The sequence below is a fragment of the Pinus tabuliformis genome, chromosome 5_2 (genome assembly GCF_031772625.1).
Source record: "Pinus tabuliformis cultivar Carrire ecotype Pingquan chromosome 5_2, CPIR1, whole genome shotgun sequence".
Taxonomy (NCBI): Eukaryota; Viridiplantae; Streptophyta; class Pinopsida; order Pinales; family Pinaceae; genus Pinus; species Pinus tabuliformis.
Genome location: NC_142306.1, coordinates 160,011,152 through 160,038,416, shown reverse-complemented (window position 1 = coordinate 160,038,416; position 27,265 = coordinate 160,011,152). Strand labels below are relative to the sequence as shown.

Sequence of the window (27,265 nt, the reverse complement as noted above, 5' to 3'; positions counted from 1 at the left end):
AAATTACAAATGATCAAATTGATTTAAAACATATACAAATATATGTAGATGATGATCTATAATTTGGATGTGAGCATATAATCAAAGTAGATTTATCTTAACATCAAATCAATCTTTTAAAAGTACAAATCTTTCATTAAATTTATATAATAGTTAAAATAAATCTTAAATTAAAATAAATTTATAATATTTTTTTAAAATAAAAATTATTTCTGGACCCAAAAACATGGATTACTTCTGATTAAAAATAAATAAAACTTAATTAAAAGCCATTTTTAAAAATCAAATTTAAAGATCACATTCCGCAAACCATGGTGATTTCACCTCTTCATCCTTCAACTATGTTCACATCCTCATTCTTGAATTATTGCTCATATAGTAATACATAATATAGATCAAGTTTATGAGATGAATCGAAGTTATGACGTGAAGGAGCTTCACATATGCCCATGTCTTAACTTTTTGGTGGCTATTGACATGGCTGGCAGGCAACCAACTGAACTGCCTCCTTTTCTTTTTCTTCAAGTTGAGAGGTCAGAGGCAGAGGGAAAAGATTTTCTTCAAGTTCAGAGACAGACACAGGGAGAGGGAGGTAGTCATCGAAGAAATCTTCTATGGAGGTGTAAGGAATCTCTGGATAAAGTTGGCACACCTCTACATCATGAGGTCCGTCTATCTCAAAGTTATACTGGCATCCCTTTATGAAGATGTCGTGTGTGAGAGAAGCCACAATGCTCTCTGGAATGCTGTTCTCTGCATTTATCAAATAATTTGAGTGAAGAGTTGCTAGTTTCATCTTTCATCTTTATATTGAGTGTAGAATTTGGAAATATTTAAAATCGGAAAGAGATGAGAAAGGTGAAATTTCGAAATATTCCTAAAATCTATTCTAAAATTAAAATCAACTAATAATTCTTTATATATGTTTTTATATGCAACATACACATACCCTCAGCTAAATCCAAAAGATCTTGTTCAGAGATGTATACTCTGGGCAATGTCCTTCCGATCTTCTTCTCCCATATACCTGCAAGCTCGTTTATAGTCAAGAAATTCTTGGAAGGCCGGAAGTGGACACATTTGTTCAGAGTCCTCACATCGTCCAGGGTCTTGATGGTGTATTTCCCAATGTCAGCTCCAGTCACAAAGTAAGCTGTGTTTGAGTATATACAGGATCCCAATTATGGTTAATAACTGCACCTTATATTTTTCCAATTTTTTTCCAAATAACTTTATGATTTAGTAACAGAGGTGCTTTACCTTTCACATTCCCATCTCCATAGATTTCAAACTGTTGTGTGGGAGGAGGAATTTGAGAAGGATGAGTGTGATAAAAGTAAGGCCAGCCAGCTATGGAGTTGCAGCAGATATAGGTAAAAGGAATTTTGGCTGCCTCCACAGCCCGCCGAATTTTTCTCTTCTCCTTGTAAAAGGTGAGCCCAGGCTCCACCGGCTCGGCTCTGTCGATGTCATGCCCAAATTCTGAAGGAAGAAACCTCTGCAACACATCTCTTTATAATGATCAGGTTAACACAAATAGTTTAAATTTGCTTATTTGAGGAAAGCCAAACAAATAATGATGATTAAATGTTTGGAATATTCTAAAATTTAGAATCAAATTCAGAATTATCTACGAATACTAACCTTACCAGCTCCATCTAGTTCTTTAATGGCATCCACATTCTTGAGCTGGTCTGTCACCTCTGAGCCCCCCATGACAGAGATAACAATTTCTATGCCCCTCATTGCATTCACCAAGGAGTTGTGGTCGCTCACAGAGCCCTAAACAACCATCGTATCAAACCAACATGATAGTTTGTTCGAGCATAACTGAATTGCAGATTTTAAAATATTCTGGAAATTTGATGAACAGAAGTCAAGTCAAACAGTTAACCTTGCTTCTATCTACCAGCTTAGATCCATCTTAAATACAGATCTAACATGAATTGTGAGGGATCCAATTTCTTCACGTGTAATTTTTTTTATGAGATGACATTATTTAAATATTTTGTATAGTTATTTATTTATTTTTGTTTTGTTTTTTTCGGACAGACATGAGCAAAATTTCAACTTTGATGATGGACAGACAGGGTTACACATCATTCTGGGCTGTAGAATGATCCTCTTGGTTCAATTAATTCCCTATATATCAAGTTCCGAGAATGATCAAATCTCTCAAAATGCAAGTCTATTTTTTGAGTGCAAAACTTGAAAAAGATCCAGAATTAAGATGATCCAGGTTAATTTAATTATTATTAATTTTGTTAAATTTTATTATTTTTATTTTAATTCAATTTTAATTTTTATATAATTTGACAAAATCAAATTGTTTAAAATAACATAACATTACAACATTTTTTATATATTAATAAGTCACTCTTGGCAAAACAAATTTGACATTTTTTTTTACATATGAGTGACTCTTGGCACAACAAATTTGACATTTTTTTTTAACATATGAGTAACGCTTGGCACAACAAATTTGACATTTTTATTGGAGAGGATCTCTTATGACAACCAACATTATTGAAATCCTGAAATTAACAGTTTTACTTGGGAGCACCTCTGGGCCCAACTAACTTGATATTCTTTAGAAAAGAGTATTCAAATCATGAAAATTTCGGAACAGTATATTATAAGTTAATTTAATAAAATTATAAAAAATATATAAAAAATGTGAAAACCTGAATTATTTGATAATTTGACAGGATAAAAAATAATCATAAAGGATCAAAACACAGAAGAGTCAAGCTACGTTACTCAGAATTAAAATAAATTTACGCTACAAAATTGGAAAATATACATGAACAATGTGAACACCGGAGTCCTTCAATTGTTGGATCCGTTGAGCTCTGGCGGGATCAGAAGCAGTGCTAGAGCTACAGCTGCTGCAACAATAAACTGGCCTATGTAACCAGTGCCTCCAATCACCAGTATTTGACTGCTAGCCATGGAGGTGGTACTGCTCGCTACAGTTGAACAATAGACCTAGACCTTTTTCAATTAAGATCCTATTTTCAGAATTTTCAGTCTGTTAGGTTAATTTTATAGCCATGAACCTGACCATTTTTGCATGCCGCCCAACGCTTTTCCCGAGGATATGAAGAATCCTCGGGCCGTTGATGATACGCGTGTTTCTTCCTGGCTGACAATTTGAACTGAATCGTGAATTCAGATCCTGGACAGGCTGTAATCCGCAGACAAATGCGGAAAATGGCAGGCCAATTTTTTTTTGGGGTTGAGTAGGTTTGAGCATAGTCCAGCGCTATTTATTATTTATTGGATGGAAGAAGACTAATTTACCCTAATGACATGTTTATTATTATTGGTTTGTTTTTTTGGTTTATTATCAGTATTTATCTATAATGAGATGCTTATCCCTAATGACATGTTTATTATTATTGGTTTGTTTTTTTGGGTTTATTATCAGTATTTATCTATAATAAGATGCTTATTATCAGATTGTGTAATGTTTTGTTGATTTTTTCTCAAAGTAATTTCCATCCTTAATCCTTTTTATAACATTTGAACTGTGATTTAGCAAGAACTACTGTCTATCCGCCTTGGAAATATTTAATTCCCAAATAATTTCCATCCTTAATCTTTCCTATAATCTCACCCATAACATTTGAACCTGTGATTTAGCAAAAACTACCGTAAGTAAACATAGATAGATCATAAATCAAAACAGACTCCTCTCAGTAAACTTTTGGAAAAAAACAAAAAAATGGAAAAGTCAGTAACACCCTTAATTAACTGATTTGCAGAAGAACGGTTGTTCTTTTTCAACTTCAGGGAGATCCATGGTTGATTCTGCACGCTCTCACCATTTCCGTTGTTCTATGAGTGGGAGCAGCCTGTGACACGCAGAGCTTAGAAGTACACAAGAGCACGTGGTTTCATACGCGTTAGGGTTTGTTTTCAACGATCACGAACCGATGTTGATCCACTCATGTTCCTCGTGGACAAGTTATGCCCATGTGAATTCTCATCCACAAGTCATGGCGTTGATTTTTGTATTGAAGAAAATTCAAGAACCAAACAAGTCCACATCAAAAAGATGGTTGTGGGTCGATTTTGGATCCTGCAATGCATATAGCTTGCATATGGCTAAATTCTGGGAAAAAATATATTACTAGCAATGTTATATAGAAATCTATGCATTCTGAAATTTAGATAATATTTATTCAGGGATATGTAGTTAGCTTTTATGGATCGGTTTGTTTTCGTGTTAGCTTTTATGGAAGCTTTAACTATCTATGGACTAGTTGTGGTCCTGACGCTTCTATTTGTGAATCCCTTTGTTTAATTTTGAAAAAAAAAGATCTCTACACCTCGTCATCACATTAGTATTTCTCCAATAATTTACTTGTTAAACTGCAGGAGAGGCTGATCTGAATAATAATAATAATAATAATCTTAAATCATTTAAGAATTAATATAATACTTAAATTCCAAGAATTAGTATTTTAAAATTCAAGCAATAATTAAATATAAAAGGTTGGCACCTAGAATGATATAAATTTACAATTACTAATTTTGAAGGATTAAAGAATTGACATTTAAGAATGGTATAAATTTACAATTAAAATAAATTCTTAGGCTCACTGCGGTGTAGATGTTTAGTCCCCACAAGTCCCAAGGTCTATTCTCGGGCAAGGCTATATACTCACTCTTGATTCCTCGATCATAATAAACATTTTATCATACATCTCAAGTATCTAAAATTAAAAAATCATAAGAATTAACTAAAATATAACCTCATTTAAAATATTTATTATTATTATTCCTGAATTATTATACAAATTAAACATATATACATTTAAAAATATATATAATAAGATTATTAACCATGGATATTCGCCCCCATTTTATCATGGATATTTTTAATATGTAAATAGACTTTATTACAATACATGGACAAATATCATGGCTTATTACTACCACATGCTGAAAAAATCATAACTTAATTCATATAACACTTGTTCATATGAATCTCAGTCTTTGATTTGGGTATACTACTAAGAATATTTTAGAATATTCTATGAAGGTTAATAATTATTGATCATTAAATTAAAATTTTGGAAGCCCTATTCCAAAATAGGCAGGCATATAAACACAGTTATTAAATTTGAAAGTTTGGCACCTCAAAATCCATGCAATGATTAAATATGAAGGGTTGGAACTTTAAATAGTATAATTTATGTGTTTATTTCAAAATAAAATATTTTGGAAAAGTATATATTTTAATTGATAATAATATATTAGCAATACATTTATTAAAAATTTGTTAAAAATAACATATTTTTAGCCTTGAGGGTTAGCTCAATTCATTGAGTCCTTTCTGTTAAAATACTTTTGTTATTGAGAGTTCATGGGTTCAATTCTCTTGACACTCTCGAGCTCAACTCTCTGGTTGAGCACAAATATTCCCTTCAAGTGGTGTCACTATAGAGACAAAACATAAATACAAATAAGAGTGAATGTTTCTAATATAGGAAATGCATTGTCGTGTCACTATAGATTTTTCCAAATAAAAAATAAATTAAAGACAAAGCATAAGTACAAATAAGAGTGAATGTTTCTAACATAGGAAATGCATTTTAACACTTATTGTTTTTTATTTCACACTAGTTAACATCAAACAATTAGTCAAATTTAAAACGCATATTAAAATAACGATAAACTTCGTAAATTGTACTATTTCTTTTCAAAATGAAATAGTACATTTTGTTCCCAAAACAACGTATTTTTGAGTGGTTTTATCCATCATATTTCATCTATTCTCCAAAAGTCTATTTTGTAATTTTAAGAAGGTGAAATTTGGGACTATAGATATGTTCCACAAACTTTTAGAAATTAACTACTAAATCTCAGTATTTTTAGTGACAAAAACTTAAATAAAAGAGGAGTGGCTTTGCAAAGTGTTCACATTCCCTTTTTTAAAATTATCAAATCTTGGATCATTAGAAACATGAATTTATTTTCCTAGTCAAAGAGGCTTTCAAGTTTCATATGTTCTTATATATCATATATAGCAATTTTGTGTACCTTGTTTAGAGCCCGAGGTACATTGAGAGAGATAAACATTAACGTATTGAACGTTTCTAAACAAAGTCTTTGATATATCATCATTTATATTTGATTTAGTTTTGAGAATCCTCTTGCACATATTGATGTGCTAGAGGGAATAACAATAATAGCTTTCCATACTTGCATCAAACATGGAGATTATTCAAACCATTCATGTTCACCTCCTTATACCTCACATGTTCCAAACATTATTTTTTTTAGGTATGATTTATAAATAGTATAAATAAATTCATCCATTTCATCAAAACATCTAGCATTATCCACAATAGGTGAGTCCCCAACACTAAATTTCTCTTATAAACATGCTAGTCATCTTTTTGTTTGGGAATCTTTATCATCCATATCTTTATAATACTTATGCAAATTAAAAGACTTAACAACATTAAATATAGGTAAAGATGTGAACCTTACATTTAGAGAGTGAATCACCTTCATTACAAAATTTTTTCCCAACATAATGTAATAATCTAGTGTCCTTGTTTTTTATGACTTTGAAAACTCTCAAACCTCAATGTATGTACACATACCATACCTATGCAATTTGCAAACAAAAGAGTTCCTTGTTGTGTTTTACTTAAAAAATATGATATGTGAATTGTAATTGCCCTAAATATGCCTCTTAGAAATCACTTATCAAGCAAGCTAATAGTGATATCAAATTCATTTCAATGATATAATGTGAACGTCATCCTCTTAGAACTTTTGATTCAACATATTTAACTCAAGAAGAACATTTCCAAGTAAATGGATGAAAAATTGCACTCGAAATATTGTGGCTAGCTCATACAATTTTCCGCTAACTTTGAGTCTCTTGAATAAAGAAAGCATGAACTTAACGAGTTTTTCCATGAATTTTCCTCTTGAGAGCCACCTAATATAATGAATTTGTATGTAACAATTTTAACATCGTGATTTGAAATGACTCCATTAGATCTTCCAATTATCCTTGTATTTTAGTAGATTTCCCAAGCCATGAATAAACCTTGTTTACAAACTTATCAATAGCTCACATTTTTGCAAAATAAGTTGAAGCATCACTTGTTGTTAATGCTTCTCAAATCTCTATGAACTATGCAATGGACATCTAATAGATAAGAAGCATGCTAACAGAGCATAGTAGGTAAACCTTCATGAATACTCCTCATTGATGAATATCCATCAAATCCAAGTCCAACTAACTTCATAAAGGATATATCCATTTCTACTAATAGAAATGTCACAACAACATACAGGATTGTGATGTTCCATCCCTAATTTGAAGCAAACATATCATTTTTTTAACACATTAACCTCTTCCTTCATTTGTTAAATATGTAATATAAATGTTTAATTGTTGTGCCATAGTTCAATAAATACTTTCATAAGATAAAATTAAGTAAGATGGGTTGTCGAAAATATCATCTTTCAACTTTGTCCAATATACCTCTATAATAGCTTGTAGTTTATTTTTATTTTTCTTCACGGAAAAATACATGTAATTTTATTCATCAACGAAGAAAAAAATTACATTTTTCATATGCACCCAATGCATTCCAGACAACATTCACCATCCAAAGCTAGGAACAATTCTTACAAACAGAAAAAAACCAAGGCATGTAGGCCCGTTGTAAAGCATCATTACAAAGCCCAAAAATGGGCACCCAACATTGCAAAGTTGGACAACAAACCCCGACAAGAAAAAAATAAGGAAAATGACACAAGGCCTGCGTAACAAAGCCCCAAGGGCACTGAAAGTCAGGGAAAAAAACCAAGAATATGAATGAGTGAAAGGAAACAAGTCATAAACGCCTAGAACCGGGCCTCCACACAAATGAAAACGAGTAACAAAGCCCACACAAAAACCCACAGCAACACCAGAGAGGGTACCATCGCGAACACCCTTGAGAAAAAAGACTAACGGTGACAAGGAAAACGATGACACATTAACCAAGCCCAATGATGGGATGAAATAAAACAAGCCACAAAGCTTAGAGGAAAATCGACAGAGGTGCCAAAAAAACACACCCACAATCAGGGCGGCGACAACAAAACCAACGGGAAACAAAGACAAACAATGAAGCCGAACAAGTGGTAAGAAAGACTTCTAGGACCCAAAAAAGTAGAGCGATAGTGCAAGAACAGATGACGATGGCGGGAAGGAACAACAACATCCAAACCACAACGGGAAGCACAATGCGAAATACCACACAAAAGAGAACTTACAAAAACCTAAAAATACCCTCTAAGGAACAAGGAAGAAACCCCTAACTACCTGGAACGAGACGGCACAAACTAGGGAGCCAGGGCGACTACGGTTCTAGCCTCCCCGCTCCCTTCTCCCTCAACTTCTACCTTCTGATAATAGCTTGTAGAAATTATTTTCCATATGTTTTATTTGTATATGCTAAGTATTCCTTTCTAAGAAACATATGAGGGGTGTTTTTATACCTATTGAATACTTCTAAAGGTAAATCATGTGTGGCAACAAAATACATGTTTTTGATCACTAATATAATTATATCCTTTGTAGCACGTGTCATTAGCTCTACATGTTTAGTAATTCTAAGAGTACTCCATTTGCTTTCCCCTTCCAAAAGTTTCAAAGAAAATATATGAACATCTAATGTTGTATGGGTGTTTAGACCACTGACTTAAAGACTCATAATTCCTTCTTTAACAAAAGGATTATTCTATAAACTACCATGGATATTCCACTGAACAATTTGTCCCAAGAAATCTCATAAATTATACTTTAAAATATGAAATCTACACTATGAGGGTTTATTTTTCGTAAGATTTCTGGATATGTAAATTATTGTTTATTACGTATGCATGAAAATTACAATTATGCAAGAAAATAAAATATCACAAATCATGGTTTGAAACAAGATATAACCTAGGAAACCCTTTTGGGAGAAAACCCAACTGGAAGGTGAGGCCACTCAACTCACTTTCTCTAAATATAAAATTGTTGTGAGTACAAAGAGTGAGGCATGTGGCCCATGGGCTACTACAATGCACACATCCTCTCAGTGTGCTCTCTCCCTATCCTTGTTAGTTACTCTACTCGTCTATGGAATGAATGCACTAAAAAATTGTAACAACCCCAGGTTAAAAGTTCATGTAATAAAGTTAATAAAGGAAAAATAAGACCAAGGTCATGGGACACGTATTCCAAGTTGAATGTTGGGAAAAATATCCTAGTGGTTGTCACTTTCGGTTTATTACGGCTAAGGAAATTGGAAAAGGAAAAGAGGCATTAATTGGAAATTGGCAAAGGCGAAGAGGCATTAATTGGAATTTATTTATGAAAAATAAAGTAAAATAGGAGAAAAGGGAGATGAAGGGTCACAAATTTTCATGAGAGGAAAATTGAAGGAAAATGGAGGAAAATTGAAGAAAATAGAGGCCTCAATGATAAAAAGGTTTCTAAGGATCAATTCACAACTTTTCATCAATTCATTTTTGGAACTCTCTCTATTCTCTCATAATATTGCACACTTGGAGCACTCCAGTATTGGATAAAGTAAAGCAACGAAAGACAAGAAAGGTTAAGGGGGGACAAGGAAAGAAAAGGACAAGAAAGGAAGGTTGGATCAAGTAGCTTCAGCAGGAGGAATTTGTAGGTAATAGGTTGCATGTGTGATTTCCTAGTTGGTTTGTGAATGCATGGTACATGCATTTGTGTATTTGGTTCTTTTACTGTCATTGGCATGGATTTTTCTGGGTGTGACAGTGGTTTCAGACTTGCCTTGCCATTTCCAGATAGTCGTGGTGTGATGGGATTATTTTTTGGTTGAGCTTTGGATTGCCAGAAGGTTTTGTAACCAAGTGAGGTGGTCTCAGGAAACTTCCTAAGGGTTGGGGATGGAGGTGGTTTAATCTCCGACAAGCCCTCAATATGTGGGTGGAGATAGACAAATTCATCAAGGTATCTGTTATCACAAAATCTGACCTTGATAGGCTGCTGATCAAGTAGACTCTGAGTAACTCTTTCAAACCAATCTTTTGGTTGAGGCTTAGCCTCCTCAACCTGAGAGGGCTCTCTCAATAGGTTAAAGATTTTTGATTAATGATTAGATGGCTAACTCTAGGAACAAATGGACAGATGTATAACTGGTTGACTGGTTGAATCAAAGATTAGCAAATATCTATTGGGCTATGGAGTCAAAATAGTCTTCAACAAAACAACATGATCAACAAAACATGGAAGTCAAGGCACTTAGAGTTTAGGTTTATAAATAAAACAGTAACACAGTGAATCAACACAGTTTACAAGCATGTGAAGGAAGTTAGAGCATTTTCCAATGAATTCTAAGTATCACAAGCTCATACCACTGCAAATAAGTAATTGAACAAAGCCATAAGAACATCAAACACATAAACTCCTTGTGAATCTTGAGTAGTCAAACTGATCTCTGTATTAAGTATGAAAACCACAGTTTCTTACAATAACACAATCTTTCCTTTACTAATGAAATTTCCAACCCTGAGGAATTTGATTCTCAAGATTTATATAGAGTTTTACAACCTTGGATACTATGATCCATCTTTGGCACGGGGCTTGCCTTCTGATGGAATTGGCGATTCCCGTACAGTTTTATACCTTTTCCTCGTGACCGAGCACTTGGGGCTTTTCTTCACTGAGGGGGATGCCTTGTGATACGCGATTAGCGCTTTAGCACTAATCGTGTATTAGAAACTGCCTCTGTTTTTTGGATTTGGCCTCTTGATTTCCAATTTGTGCCAGTGCACAGTCACCATGGGCCAACGGTCTGCGTGCTTTGACCGAGGGTCCTCGTTGTTCTGTGCTGACCACAAATTGCCATTGTTTAGATGTTATTTCTGATAAGCTCGATATCCACAAGACTTTGAACTTCGGCATGAGTTTCTTTACAGAGTTTGGGTAACTTTAAGATAGTTTAGGGATCCAATTCGAATCACTCCTTCGGGCCACTAAAAGAACTTTTGGTCCACCAAAAGACTGATATACTGATCTGAGCAGTAAATGAGAGTAACAACACCCTCTTCTTTCAACCTCCCTATACTTGCCTTTGCACAGTGCCTTTGAACCACAATCTCTAACCACTTCCCTTCTTAGATGGGTTGGTCGTCTTGGGAAGAACTGTTTTCCTCCTTGACTTCATGCAACACTTCTGCTGTGAAGTTTACAGAAGGTAGTTTGAACTTATTTACCTTGATCCTTGATCTAAGGTGGCTTAAACGAATGTGAAGTACATTTTCTCCACAAAACTTTCATTTGTACCTGTTTGAAAAGCTGCCAACAACAACTGTTAACAACAGCAGGTATACAGACAAAAACTGGATGGACTAACTCCTGCTTCAACAAAGAAACATATTTCACATCTTGTGAACCCTTCCTTGTCTTGTATCTGCATACAAATGATTGACTAGATAACAAGACAATAAAACATGCCTTTAGAACAAATGACCCTTCAGGTCAAGCATGTAGAAAAAGACCTTTAGAACTCTTTTCCAAAAGATGAAACACTTCATCATTATCTCCATTTTGGAGACCAAGTTAACTTCTCCCAAGTCAATATTACATGCATCTTATGCTCATGCATGCATTCCATCTATTAGCTTTCGCTTAAGTACACTGTACTTTCGAAGCTGAAATGAACATATTGTTGCAGCAATAAAGTGGGTTTCCTACTCAACTTCTTTCCATTTACCATTTTGGTAAGATCCTGCAACTTGCATTTATTCCACAAAGAAATGCAAATAGATGCTTCAAAGGACATGCAATATTAATTGGATAAGAATTCTAACCATTTCTTACCAATCCATTTCAAAGGTCCCTCCTTGGTTTGCACATCATGATCAATATGTGAATCATCCTGAAACACACCAATCATGGAATCTTTATTTCCATCCCTGCCATTTTCTTTTTCCACCTTCTCCTTCAGCTTTGGTGGAAGCAGTGCTGGATTCAAAGTCCAACACCTTTCAGCAAGATGCCCTTGCTTATGGCAGTAAGTGAAACACATGTGCATCCTTTTGACAGCATGATTTGCGTTGTCCTGTGGACCTTTGGCTACTTGCTTCTTTTCCTTCAAAAGTTTCCTGTATGTGGCCATCCTCTTCCAACATCTAGAAACATAATGGTTATCCAAACCACAAAAGGAACATGCAATTCTTTTTCTAGGCTTTACAAAATCAAAAGGAATGTGTTTAGAACCAGATTTATACTTGCCTTTTTCACCTTTATTGCCTTCAGGAGTAGGTGAAGCAAATGAAGAAGTGGCTCCCTTTGGAACACCATCACTTTCTTCAAGGCTGTTAGAGTTTCCACAACTCTCTGGTTCAAGTGTGTGCTTCTGAACACCTGCATCCTGCGAATGATGTTTCTAGCTATTGCATTCCTCCTGAATACAATCCTCACACTTCTGAGGTAGAGGACCTGCAATGAAACTCCTTTTGGGAACTGTTTCAATGGCCTTCATGGAAGCTTTGGAAGTCTCTCCATAAGAATGTCCATAACCAAGACCCAAATACTTAGGCCTTTCCTCAACCATTATTGGCTCAACAATACCTTGTGCATATTTTCCCAATCCTTTTCCTTCATAGCCCATCTTGGACATTAACTTGGAACCTATGCCTCTTGTATGTTTTTCAAAAAGAACCAATATAAGCATTCTTAGAAGTATTTGAAGACAAACTGGAATGGTTTACCTCTTCTTCAACCTGATACTTGACCAAGGCTTATTTGGCAACAAAGAGTTGTGACTCCAACTCATGCATCCTTTTCAAGTTCATATTTGCAATATAAAGTTGCCTTTCCATTTCCTGCAATTTGCCAGAAAGCATCTGTGTCTCTTCCTCCATGGAATTCAACTGCTCTCTAAGTATGCTACTCTTCCTTCCATCCTCATACATTTCTCTTACCTTGTTCATCATGATGAACAAGTCTTACTTCATGTCTCCATCAAAGGAACTTGTGAAGAAAGAAGAATTCGAGGATTCAATTGTAGAAGTCGTCATTATGCAAATGAACAAAAGAACTTCAAACAATATTATTAAAGAGCATATTCACTAACCTCTTACAACAACCTTTTGTGCTTCAATTATTGCCCCAAGGTCCTTTGGGATAGAAGAATGCCTTCAACCCTTCTTCCTTCTTGTCCTTCCTGGACTGAGCTATCAATAGCTTTCCCTTCACCTCTGCAAACTCAAACAATAGTCAGTCTGCAACCAAGCATACAATCAATGAGGCAATCAATCCTTGACTGTCCAAAAACCTTTCAGACAAGAAATCTTTGCCCTGTCAATCAAGCACTCTCATACAACTTTCTTTGAAGGTGGGGTTAATCAATCTTAAGCTCTGATACCACCTGATTTTAAAATGGGGCTCTTAGGATTCTTGTCTAACTTATAAGAACCTCTCCCACTTCCAAAGCTTTAAATTTTCCCAATTCTTAATGATTAACCAATGCGGAATTAAGAAATGCTTAAAAATAAGGTGTATGCTGGCATGTGTTTTTAACTGTTTATGTGCTTTTAAAATTCAATTGTTCGTGCTGATATGTAAATACATATGATAATAGACAAATGCAACAATAAGCAAACACATAAGACAACAATTTAATACGGAGTTCACCCGAAACGCTTGGGCTACGTCTCCTTGAGATTTAGTCAACTCGAATAGGCTCCTTGGGATTATGGCAATAGTTCTTTTACAAGTTCCACACTCAACTCTAATGTTTTACACAGGAACATTGGGCTCAGAACACCATATTATCACTTGGCTCTTGGAGCTCTTCGACTTTCTGGATCTGGCTCTTGCTCTGGCTCTTGGCTCTGACTCTAGCTCTGTCTCTTTGGCTCGGGCTCTGGTTCGGGCTCTTAGCTCTCGCTTCTGGCACTCGCTTTGGCTTTTGGCTCTGGCTGTGGCTCATGGCTCTCTGCTTTGGCTCTCTAAGCTCTTTCTCCTAGCCTTTGCATGCCTCTGTGAGTTGCTCAACCTCCAAGCAACTCCAACAACAATATCCTGCTGTTAATTGAGCTCTTTGGCTTTTCACTCGACCTTTGAGTGACTCCAAAGGCTCTCTGCGCATTCAGCTTTTTCTTGCTGTTCGCTCTCCTCTCTTCTCCTCCCCCCTCTATCTTTGTCAGTCTGTGGCTTTGAGCCATCTTCTTCCTAACTGTTCGTTTCCGCCTTTAGCTCTCTCGTTCCCTGCCTCTATCCGTTCAAATCCATTCTTCGGTTGTTACAGTCATTGCATCACACCTCACAAGGAAGTGGCCACCTATTCCGTAACGGATAAGTGTCAGGTTTACTGGAAACACTCGATCATTTGAAACGGTCGTTATTTCCGTTTACTCCAAGAATGCCCGCGAAACACGAATCTCTGCCAACTCATCATCCACGTCGGACTTCAAAATCCCGCACAATCTACTTTATGACTTTGTCAAATCCGGTCATCCATCAGTCACATCTCCGCCGTTGATTTGGAGCCTCCAGATCCTACGGTCTCCGTCCATATTGCGCGGGTAAGTTGCGTGACCTTTACTCGCGCGATGTGAGCGGTTTTCTCTCTCATTTGCTAGACACGTGTCACCCAGTGTATGGAATCGTGCGGGACTCAGTCGAACCTGCTTACCGCCTGAAGTGCTCGTGATATCTTGTCAGTTTTGGCGTGAGACCCGCCTTCTTACAGAATTGGAAATTTCGGTACGGTTTTATGCCTTTTCCTCGTGACTAAGCGCTTGGGGCTTTCCTTCACTGAGGGGGATGCCTTGTGATACGCGATTAGTGCTAATCGTGTATCAAAAACTGCCTCTGTTTTTTGGATTTGGCCTCCCAATTGCCAATTTGTGCCAGTGTGCGGTCACCATGGGCCAACGGTCTGCGCGCTTTGACCGAGGGTCCTCGTTGTTCCGTGCTGACCACAAATTGCCATTGTTCAGAGGTTATTTCTGATAAGCTCGATATCCACAAGAATTTGAACTTCGGCATGAGTTTCTTTACAGAGTTTGGGTAACTTTAAGAGAGTTTAAGGATCCAATTCAGATCAGGGGAAAACCATTTCAAAATTCTCCTTCTATTAAATTGTCATCAAATGTTCAACAGAGAGATTCAATGTTCAATTTCATCCACAATGAGTCAAAGGGTCAAGCCCTTGACTAACCAAGTTAACAATCAATATCCAATATAATGATGAGCTAAAAAGCCAAATTTGGCCAACAAGTCAAATCTACAATTATGGTCAAAGTCAATAATAACAATAACAACCCTAACCAGTCAATGAATAATGGTCAAACCACCTCCAAATTAGCTCTTTCAACAATCAAAAGATGTGGTCTTCTTTGTTGGTCAAAGTATAGTCAAAACAGTTAACAAAAGTCTTCCAGAAATCGATCAAAGTCAACATGTTCACCTATGGAAACCCTAGGTGCAGATCTGCGGTAAACTCTGGTCAAATTGCTTAGAAAAAATCAGTCAACCTTTCAGTCAACTTGGCCTCCAAAGAAAATTAGAAATATGGTAAAACAAGTCAAAATACCCATGGTCAACACTGGTCAAACAGTCCCAAACATAAAGTCAATGCACCAAAACAGAGAAAGCTTCCTTCCCTTCGCATGTGTGAAGTCAACTTTCAATTTCAGATGTAGTACGAACCAATCAAGAGAAGAGAGATGATGTGTGATGATGCTCCAAAATGATGTGACATAAGGTCTATTTATATGAGTCTTTGGAGGTTGAATTAAGTTTCTCGGCTGACTTGTACTTGTGCACATGTGGATTTCACCTTAAAAATAATATTTTACCTTGACTAAATTAAATTCTTCCAAGGGCTAGTAGGGGATTCTGTGGATGAGGAAGGCTTCCCAATGGGGGGAATTTCTCCCTGAGATGCCAAATTAACACTCCCTCTCAGCTAGGGAGAAATTTCCAACTACATCATAAGTCCCATATCAAATGTCTCATCGTCGTCATCGCTGAATCAAGTCATATCTCGTCTCTACTCATCTATTGAACATTGAATTTAAAGAAGAAGAATCATCATAGGGGAGATCTAGCTACCACCCTCTATAAAAGAAAAATATGTGAGATACTACTTACCACAAGGGGTAAGGATAGCACTCTATCCTATTGATCCGTGACAATAGGCGAGATAAACTTACCATGAGAGGTAAGGATCACACTCTGTCCTATTGTGCGCTAATACTTCCCATCTTGACCCTCAAGCGTCAAGTGGTAGAACACCTGCATCCACCTAGCTTGCAGGAGATACACACTTGCCATAAAAGGTAAGGATCACACACACACCCAAATCACCTCACCCATTCGCCAGATGGGGAGGAACAATCCCAGCAAGCCCAACTTGTGGGTAGGATTCCAAATGGGGTATACTTTGTCAAGTCCTAGACTTGATGGTAGGGGGAGATACCCACTTGTCATAAATGACAAGGATCACACACATGCCCTACATTGACAATAGGCGAGATACACTTACCACAAGGGGTAAGGATCACACCCTATCCTATTTTCCTGAGATCCCTCAACCCCAGGAGTTCACTGGCTCAATTCCTCTCCCTGTGAGCTCAAACGGGGGGGAAGAACATAGCTCAGTGTCCTCAATCAGCTATGACCCTTACCCGAGAGGGTTGCATCCATCAGTCCAAGTTTCACTTTGAAGACCAAGAAATTCCATTTAGGCAAATCCCTAGTGAGAATATTTGTTATCTACTCATCATTCGAAATGTGATGGAGTCTTACGACTCCTCTCTGCACCATGTCTCAAATATAGTGATACCCAATCTTAATATTCTTGGACTTGTCATGGAACATGGCATTATCTGCCAGATGAATCCCACTTTTGTTGTTGCAATATATCACTATCGTGACCAAAACCTTCTTAAACAACTCCAAAGAGATTCCTCAACCATATTGCCTCATGACTAGCCATGGTAGTAGCAATATATTTTTCCTCGACCCTGCTTAAATTAACGAACTTCTACTTACTGCTCATCTGAGATATCATGGCAGAATCCAAACAAAAGTAGCACCCTAATATTCTCTTCCTATTAATAACATTTCCAGCCTAGTAAGCATTGGTGTAACAATGAAGTCTCACATCTCTAGAAGTATATCTTAGACCAAGATTAATCGTCCCATGTAAATATCTCAGCACATGCTTAGCAGTGACCTGGCGTGCATGTAGAGGCTCAGTCATAAATTGACTTAGACTGTTAACTTCAAAACATATGTCCGGACGGGTGTTCACAAGGAACATCAATGCCCCAATCATCTATTGATACTAAGATGGATTCACCAAGTCAGGTGTAGAACCTTCTCCGCATAGCTTATTGAAGTTCATTTCCATCGGTGTGGCCATGGATTTGCATTCTACCATACCAAATATTTCCAGCAATTTCACAACATATTTTCCTTGTGAAAGGAAAATCTCACCGGGTCTTTGCCACACCTCTAAGCCAAGGAAATTGTGCATCAATTTGAGGTATTTCATTTCAAATTAACAGGCCAACTCCCTCTTTCACTGGAGCATTAGAGGCTCACTACCTTTCAAGAATAAGTCATTAACATATAAAATCAAATTCAAGGGCATACCTTGAACAAATTTGAAATATAGATCCAGGTCACCACTGCTTCTTATGAATCCAAGCTTCATTAGGTAGCTATAAATATGGGCATATCAAGCCCTAGGGGCTTGCTTCAATCCATAGAGAGCCTTATTCAGCCGACACACATGAGTCTTCTTGTCCTATACTTCTAATCCCTATGGTTTCTCAACATATACTTCTTCTTGGAGTATGCCATGAAGAAATGCAGCCTTCACATCCATCTGGTGAAGAGTCCATCCCTGGCTGGCAACTAGAGCCACAAAAGATCTAATGGTAGTGTAGTGGGCAACTGGTGCAAATATGTCATCGTAATCTTCTTCCATTTCTAGGAGAAACCTTTAGCGATGAACCTCACCTTATATTTTTCGATGCTTACATCTACTCCATGCTTGATCTTGTACAACTAATTAGAAGTCACAATATACTTCCCTTTGGGTCTCGGAACCACTTCCCACACATCATTCTTCATAATAAATTTGTATTCTCCGTCCATAACATCTTTCCAAACCTTCTCTTTCACTGCTTCTTCAAAGGTGGGAGGCTCAATGTGTATGATGGTGCTCATAGCTACAACATAACCATAATATCAACATGGCTTCTTTCTTTTCTTGAAGGTTCATTTAGCAACGATATGTCTTTCAACATCTTGTAAGGTGTCATGAAGCCATAATGGTCTCTTCCTAGTAGGAGGATCACTCGGAGGGGGATCCAAGGGGTCCATGGGATCATCAATAAGCTCATTCTCAAGTCCAGGCACAGAAGGACCTTCTAGTGGGTCCATGTCATCATCCTTTTTCTCAATAGGAGGAGAAGGAGGAATGTCCCTTGCTTTTCCAAAGGCCACATATTCATCGAAAGTCACATCCCTACTAAACTTGATATTCCTTTGACTAGACACATATATCCTAAAAGATTTAGAATTTTCACAATATCCAACAAACATACCTTTATTTCTAGTGGCTTCCAACTTGTTCCTCTTGTCCTTTGGGACATGAAAGTACACGAGGTAGCCAAAGTTCCTCAAGTGTCCAACTTTGGGCTTCACACATGTGAAAACTTCTTTGGGGTTCTTGTAACCCAAGGCTTGATGAGGGGTCCTATTTTGAACATAGATGACAATGTTGGAAGCTTAACCCCACAGAAAATTCGAAAACTTTTGATCATGTAACAGGGCTTGAACAACTTCCATGATGGTCCTATTATTTCTTTCAGCCACTCCATTTTGTTGAAGGTTTTAAGGTACGATGGTTTCCTTCTTTATCTCGAATTTCTTACAGAAATCAATGAACTCTTTTGAAGTGAATTCTCCACCATTATCATACATGAAGACCTTGATTCTCTTCCCTATTTGATTCTCTATTAGTGCCTTAAAGTCCTTGAATTAGATGGTCTTCCTCTTCCTTTCCTCTTCTTGTCTTGAGCAGAAAATGCAGAGGGTTCTCCTTCTTCATGCTTTTGAATCCTTCCTCTAGAAATCATCTTGGTCTCTTCTTGAGTTCACTTTCCAACTAGTTCATAAAATGTTAGAAACTTGTAATTGTTGCTAATAGTTGTAATGAATGTCTCCCAAATTGGAGGAAAACCTAGAAGTCTAATGAGTATCATCTCTCTATCAAACATAGATTCTCCAACAATCAACAATTGATCCCCGAGTTGTGATAATCTCATGAAGTATGATTGCACAATCTCTCCCTTGTTCATCTTGATGTCCCTGATTTGGTTTTTCAAGGAGAGAATATGGTTCAAATTGTTGACCTCATACATCCCAACCAACTTATCATAGATTTCCTTGGATTTCTTCAACTTAGAAATATGAGTAAGCAAATGATCTCTCAAAGAATCAATAATTATTTTCTTGGATTTGATCTCACCTTTCTTGTACTTGGCCTTGATAGCAACAAAATAATTTTATGGAGGCTCAGGTACTTTTCCTTCCACATATTCCAATATATTGTTCTCATCCAAGGTCACTTCCAACCTGATCTTCCAAGCAACAAAATTTGATGAGTCATTCAACTTCTCTCCCTCCTTGAAGTAGGTAGACATCTTGACAAAGTCAAATAGGCCTCTTCAAATTTATCCAAAAGTGATTACTTGCCTCTTGTCTCCTTGGGTTTGTCTTCACCTCAACTTTGATACTGTGTTAATTTTTCCAGTGTTCCATGATGAACTCAATCACTTATTACAATTATTCAATTAACAATGAATCCATCCAATATTATTCCAATAATAATAAGCAATTGTAGATAGAACAATAAATCAATACACAATAGAAGACAACCAAGAACAAGAGAGACACAATATTTGGTCAGAGACTAGGGAAAATCCCCACAAGGGGGAAAACCCTTTCAAAGTTCTTCTTCTATTAGATTGTCTTCAAATGTTCAGCAAAGAGGTACAATGTTCAATTTCATCCACAATGAGTCAAAGGGTCAAGCCCTTAACTAACCAAGTCAACAATTAATATCCAAGCCAATGATGAGCTCAGAAGTCAAATCTGGTCAACAAGTTAAATTTGCAATTTTGGGCAAAGTCAACAATAACAACAACAACCCTAACCAGTCAACGATCAATGCTCAAACCACCTCCAAATCAACTCGGTTAACAGTCAAAATATGCGACCTTATTTTCTAGTGAAAGTCTCGTCAAAATAGTCAATAAAATTCTCCCAGAAATCAGTCAAAGTTAACTCGTTGACCTGTGGAAACCCTAGGTGTAGACCTACAGTCAACTCTAGTTAACTTCTGTCAAACTGCTCAGAAAAATTCAGTCAACCTTCCAATCAACTCAACCTCCCAAGTAGATAAAAAATATGGTCAAACAAAGTCAAAATCTCCACGGTCAAGGTTGGTCAAATAGTCCCAAACAAAAAGTCAATGCACCAAAACAGAGAAATCTTCCTTCCCTTCACACGTGTGAAGCGAACCTGCAATTTCAGATGTAGTACAAACCAATCACGAGAAGAGAGATGATGTGTGATGATGTTCCAAAGTGATGTGACATAAGGTCTATTTATACGAGTCTTTGGAGGTCAAATTAGCTTCCTCAGGCCAACTTGTACTTTTGTGCACATGTGGGTTTCACCTTAAAAATAATAATTTTCCTTTACCAAATTAAATTCTTCCAAGGGCTAGTAGGGGCTTCTCTGGATGAGGAAGGCTTCCTAGCGGAGAGAATTTTTCCTCGAGCTGCCAAATTAATAGCAGGAGGATACTACCTTAATTTTTTTGGGTATAAATATCTTGTTCTAAGTTTTTGTCGGGACAATTCTTATCTATATTATTTTCTTATAAAAAGAAGAATTGATAGGTGCAAAGTAACAAATTGATATATACATCTTCTTAGCATTAATATCGAAAATATCTATCCATATGTACTAATTAAGAGTGTCTTTATTATGAAACCAAATGCGATGAGATGTTCTTTCTTACGTAACAAGCTATGCCCCCAATCCCCCTGTAGGAGCATTTCTTATTCCGTGTTGACCACAATATAAATCCCTCAATGTGATGAACCTTAGATTTTTCATGCTCCTAAGTTTCAACCATAAATATAATATCAATTTACTTAGGATCTAGCTTAATATAGACCCTTTGCTCCATGGAAAAACATGGTAGTTCCATGCGAGGATCTAGAGTGTACCAAATTCCTATTTATTATTATCCTTTTGGTATATGCCCCTCATAATAGTTTTTTCAATTCCTAATTATTGTCCATTTTATTTCCTTTATAACTTCTTTTACCTTTTGAACTTCCCTCATTCTACTTGGTCTTATGGAATGAGGTCTTTGTTTATAAATATTCTTGACCCTTTTAAGCTAGAAGTATGTTATATTTATGGCCACTAGATCTTATCTGATCATGAATCAACCTTTTTTATGTTTAATAATTTTTCCCAACCTCTTTGCTTCTATGAAGTTGTTTCAATTTCTGATTTGTTGTTTAGTTTTCCTTAACTATTGCCAGTATGTCTTCATCTTTTTACTCTTTAATACAAAAAATGATAAGGTTCAAGGCTCTTTTGTTACGCTCATGGTATAACTCTATGAGCTTATTCATTTGCCCTTTGGTGGGTTAAGTTATGCTCCAAACTATTTAGAGCTAAATTGCAAAGTATTTAGAACCAAATTGTTCCATAGTTTTTCCTCTAGCTCTTTAATCTTGTCTCTAAGATTAATATTTTCTTTGAGCTATTCGCCTTGGGTTTATTGTTTGTTTTCTTGTCCTTGGTTTTCCAGTTCTTACAATCTAGCATCCATTTCCTCCAACCAAATCTCCACTCCTAATATTAAATTATTTATCTGTATCAAAATATTGTCTTATAAGTAAATAAGTGATTATCAAAGATTGCTTCTAACTATGTTTGAAGTTTGATTTTTCTCTCTTCTCCACATTTTTCTAAAGAATCTAAATGTTCATATGATTATCGAGGGCTATTTTTTTAGCCCCCCCAAGAAGATTTTGACATTTGTTGTGACCTATAAGTATTTTTTATTTGTTTGCTAGGTTATGTGAGTCTTGAGATGACTGACACACCTAACTTGTGGCTTGAGTAGTCACAACCTAGGGGCATCTAATCCATCAAAATTAGTCGAGGATTGCACTCGACTTGGGCCACACCAACCCTTAGCATGGTTGGATTTTTGCCCATAGAGTTTCGAACTAGTGACGTTTACACCACTAAGTGCCTTAACATAACTCCCTCTCACTGTCTGCTCTATGCCTCGTGGGCTATTCTTTCTATTTTTTAAATTAGAACATCTTATACTTTTTTATCAACACACTATTGCATCATATTATCCATTTGTATATTGTTTGAAATCTAAAGAGGTTTGGCAATTAATATATTATTGAGATGATAGTTTGAAGTAAAGAGAAAAAAAAAGATATATAATCATGTTTTATTAAGTTATTAAAATGAAAGGAAGTTTCAAAATTTAGAAGGTAGGGTTTTTTATTATTGAAATGTTCAAATTGTGTAAATAAATAATGTTATATTAATCATTCTCTAATGGCATCCATTTCAACATTGATTTTAATGATAAGATAATATAAAAATATTTAGAATTTGATTTTAATAATGATATAATACAAAACGATAGGGTGCATTGAATACATTGATAATACAATGAAAAATGATTCACTCCACTCCAAAAGGCATGATATCAAGAAAATCCATATGGTATATTGATTTTAACATAGAATGTTAAGATATATAGACAAAGTTAGAATTATGGAGAAATATACGAGGTTAAAGAAAGAAACTATTAATATTGGAAAGCAAGAAAAGTAGAGTTGGAACTTCAATTTAATATTATATAATTTCAAGTTAAAGTTTGAATAGTTTTCCAAATCAACATCTTAACACTTATGAGTAAAAGAAAAAAAATGAAGACATATTGAGATTGGTCACTACTTAATTTATTTAGGGATACTAATTACTATCTTACTATTTACCTTTTTCATCATTCAACATGATTACTTTATTATTGTTAACTTCAATCCTTTTGAAACTTTTGAATTATCCTTTCTAATAATGTTTAGTAAATTAGAAATGATCAAGTTGATTTAAAACATATACAAATATATATAGACGATGATCTATAATTTGGGTGTGATCATATAATCAATATAGATTTATCTTAACATCAAATCAAGAATGAAATCAAATCTTTAGAAATTTTCAAATCTTTAGAAGTGGAAACTTTTCATTAAATTTTATATTTTTAAAAATTTAATTGTTAAAATAAATCTTAAATTAAAATGAATTTATAAAAAAAATATTTTTAAAATTTAAATAAAAACTATTTCTTAACCCAAAAACGTTGATTACTTCTAATTAAAAATAAATAAAACTTAATTAAAAACCAATTTTTAAAATCAAATTTAAAGATCACATCCTCATTCTTGAATTATTGCTCATATGGTAACACATAATATAGATCAAGTTTATGAGATGAATCGAAGTTATGACGTGAAGGAGCTTCACATATGCCCATGTCTTAACTTTTTGGTGGCTATTGACATGGCTGGCAGGCAACCAACTGAACTGCCTCCTTTTCTTTTTCTTCAAGTTGAGAGGTCAGAGGCAGAGGCAAAAGATTTTCTAAGTTCAGAGACAAACACAGAGAGAGGGAGGTAGTCATCGAAGAAATCTTCTATGGAGGTGTAAGGAATCTCTGGATAAATTTCGCACACCTCTACATCATGAGGTCCGTCTGTCTCAAAGTTATACTGGCATCCCTTTATGAAGATGTCGTGTGTGAGAGAAGCCACAATGCTCTCTGGAATGCTGTTCTCTGCATTTATCAAATAATTTGAGTGAAGAGTTGCTAGTTTCATCTTGCATCTTTATATTGAGTGTAGAATTTGGAAATATTTAAAATCGGAAAGAGATGAGTAAGTTGAAATTTCGAAATATTCCTAAAATCTATTCTAAAATTAAAATCAACTAATAATTCTTTATATATGTTTTTATATGCAACATACACATACCCTCAGCTAAATCCAAAAGATCTTGTTCAGAGATGTATACTCTGGGCAAGGTCCTTCCGATCTTCTTCTCCCATATACCTGCAAGCTCGTTTATAGTCAAGAAATTCTTGGAAGGCCGGAAATGGACACATTTGTTCAGAGTCCTCACATCGTCCACGGTCTTGATGGTGTATTTCCCAATGTCAGCTCCAGTCACAAAGTAAGCTGTGTTTGAGTATATACATGATCCCAACTATGGTTAATAACTGCACCTTATATTTTTTCAATTTTTTTCCAAATAACTATATGATTTAGTAACAGAGGTGCTTTACCTTTCACATTCCCATCTCCATAAATTTCAAACTGTTGTGTGGGAGGAGGAATTTGAGAAGGATGAGTGTGATAAAAGTAAGGCCAGCCAGCTATGGAGTTGCAGCAGATATATGTAAAAGGAATTTTGGCTGCCTCCACAGCCCGCCGAATTGTTCTCTTCTCCTTGTAAAAGGTGAGCCCGGGCTCCACCGGCTCGGCTCTGTCGATGTCATGCCCAAATTCTGAAGGAAGAAACCTCTGCAACATATCTCCTCATGATGATCAGGTTAACACAATTAATTTAAATTTGCTTATTTGAGGGAAGCCAAACAAATAATGATGAGTAAATTTTTGGAATATTCTATAATTTAGAATCAAATTCAGAATTATCTACGAATACTAACCTTAACAGCTCCATCTAGTTCTTTAATGGCATCCACAATCTTGAGTTGGTCTGTCACCTTTGAGCCCCCCATGACAGAGATAACAACTTCTATGCCCCTCATTGCATTCAGCAAGGAGTTGTGGTCGCTCACAGAGCCCTATACAACCATGGTATCAAACCAACATGATATTTTGTTGGAGCATAACCCAATTGCAGATTTTAAAATGTTCTGGAAATTTGATGAACAGAAGCTAATTCAAATAGTTAACCTTGCTTCTATTTACCAGTATAGATTTATCTTAAATTCGGATCTAACATGAGTCTAGAGGGATCCAATTTCTTAGCATGCAATTTTTTTTTATGAACTGACATTATTTAAATATTTTGTATAGTTATTTATTTATTTTTGTTTTATTTTTTTTGGACAGACATGAGCAAAATTTCAACTTTGATGATGGGCAGACAGGGTTACACATTATTCTGGGCTGTAGAATGATCCTCTCGGCTCAATTAACTCCCTATGTATCAAGTTCCGAGAATGATCAAATTTCTCAAAGTGCAAATCTATTTTTTGAGTGCAAAACTTGAAAAAGATTCAGAATTAAGATGATCCAAATTAGTTTAATTATTATTAATTATAATTATTAATTTTGTTAAATTTTATTATTTTTTTTTTAATTCAATTTTAATTTTTATATAATTTGACGAAATCAAATTGCTTAATATATCATAATCTTACAACATTTTTTACATATTAATGAGTCACTCTTTTTTTTTTTTTTTTTTTTACATATGAATGACTCTTGACCCAACAAATTTGACATTTTTATTGGAGAGGATCTCTTATGACAGCAACTTGATATTATTTAGAAAAGATTATTGAAATCCTGAAATTAACAGTTTTACTTGAGAGCACGGCCCAACTAACTTGACATTCTTTAGAAAAGAGTATTCAAATCATGAAAATTTCGGCACAGTATATTATAAGTTAATTTAATAAAATTATAAAAAATATATAAAAAGATGTGAAAACCTGAATTATTTGATAATTTGACAGGATCAAAACACAGAAGACTTAAGCTACGTTACTCAGAATTAAAATAAATTTACGCTACAAAATTGGAAAATATACATGAACAATGTGAACACCGGAGTCCTTCAACTGTTGGATCCGTTGCGCTCTGGCGGGATCAGAAGCAGTGCTAGAGCGAACAAGTGCATATGTAGGATGACCAGCAGCTACAGCTGCTGCAACAATAAACTGGCCTATGTAACCAGTGCCTCCAATCACCAGTATTTTACTGCTAGCCATGGAGGTGGTACTGCTCGCTACAGTTGAATAATAGACCTAGACCTTTTTCAATTAAGATCCTATTTTCAGAATTTTCAGTCTGTTAGGTTAATTTTATAGCCATGAACCTGACCAAGAATCCTTGGGCCATTGATGATACGCGTGTTTCTTGCTGGCTGTCAATTTGAACTGAATCGTGAATTCCGATCCTGGACAGGCTGTAATCCGCAGATAAATGCGGAAAAATGGCAGGCCAAATTTTTTTTGGGTTGAGTAGGTTTGAGCATAGTCCAGCGCTATTTATTATTTATTGGATGGAAGAAGGCTAATTTACCATAATCTCACCCATAACATTTGAACCTGTAATTTAGCAAGAACTACGGTAAGTAGACTTCCGGAAAAAACAAAAAATGGAAAAGTCAGTAACACCATTAATTAACTGATTTGTAGAAGAAGTGTTGTTCTTTTATCAACTTCAGGGAGATCCATGGTTGATTCTGCACGCTTTCACCATTTCCGTTGTTCGATGAGTGGGAGCAGCCTGTGACACGCAGAGCTTAGAAGTACACAAAAGCACGTGGTTTCATACGTGTTAGGTTTTGTTTTCAACGATCACGAACCGATGTTGATCCACTCATGTTCCTCGTGGACAAATTATGCGCATGTGAATTCTCATGCACAAGTCACGGCGTTGATTTTTGTATTGAAGAAAATTCAAGAACCACACAAGTCCACATCAAAAAGATTATTGTCGATCGATTTTGGATCCTGCAATGCATATAGCTTGCATATCGATTTTGGATCCTGCAATGCATATAGCTTCCATATGGCCAGATTCTGGGAAAAAATATATTACTAGCAATGTTATATAGAAATCTATGCATTGTGAAATTTGGATAATATTTATTCAGTCATATGCACTATATTATTGAATGTATTATTAAAAATGTATATCATGTTAAAAGTATGTGTTTTTTTGTTGTTGAAAAGTTAGGTTCAAAATCTGAGAGATGGAGTAATTATGTCTTATAGACAAATCTAGGTGGTTCCTTGTTCCATAAACAAGAGGTTTCATATATTAATTTGGTGACCTTAAAAGTGGTTAATAATAATAATCTTAA

General features: G+C 35.6%; 1 protein-coding gene and 1 pseudogene across 2 annotated transcripts; both read right to left on the bottom strand.

Moving 5' to 3' along the window:
- Nucleotides 1-308: 308 nt before the first annotated feature.
- LOC149158016 (leucoanthocyanidin reductase-like) lies at nucleotides 309-2,952 on the bottom strand (annotated as a pseudogene). Its single transcript, XR_016262021.1, has 5 exons — nucleotides 2,804-2,952; nucleotides 1,645-1,782; nucleotides 1,261-1,498; nucleotides 950-1,153; nucleotides 309-753 (listed from the first exon to the last, which is right to left on the bottom strand). The product of XR_016262021.1 is annotated as a leucoanthocyanidin reductase-like (transcript).
- Nucleotides 2,953-23,632: 20,680 nt separating this feature from the next.
- On the bottom strand, nucleotides 23,633-26,181 carry LOC149158015 (leucoanthocyanidin reductase-like). The gene is made up of 5 exons (XM_089437695.1): nucleotides 25,986-26,181; nucleotides 24,873-25,010; nucleotides 24,489-24,726; nucleotides 24,178-24,381; nucleotides 23,633-23,981 (listed from the first exon to the last, which is right to left on the bottom strand). Exons 1-5 carry the CDS (start codon nucleotides 26,163-26,165, stop codon nucleotides 23,752-23,754), a joined length of 990 nt encoding a protein of 329 aa, XP_089293821.1. The 5' UTR covers nucleotides 26,166-26,181; the 3' UTR covers nucleotides 23,633-23,751.
- Between the last annotated feature and the right edge of the window lie 1,084 nt (nucleotides 26,182-27,265).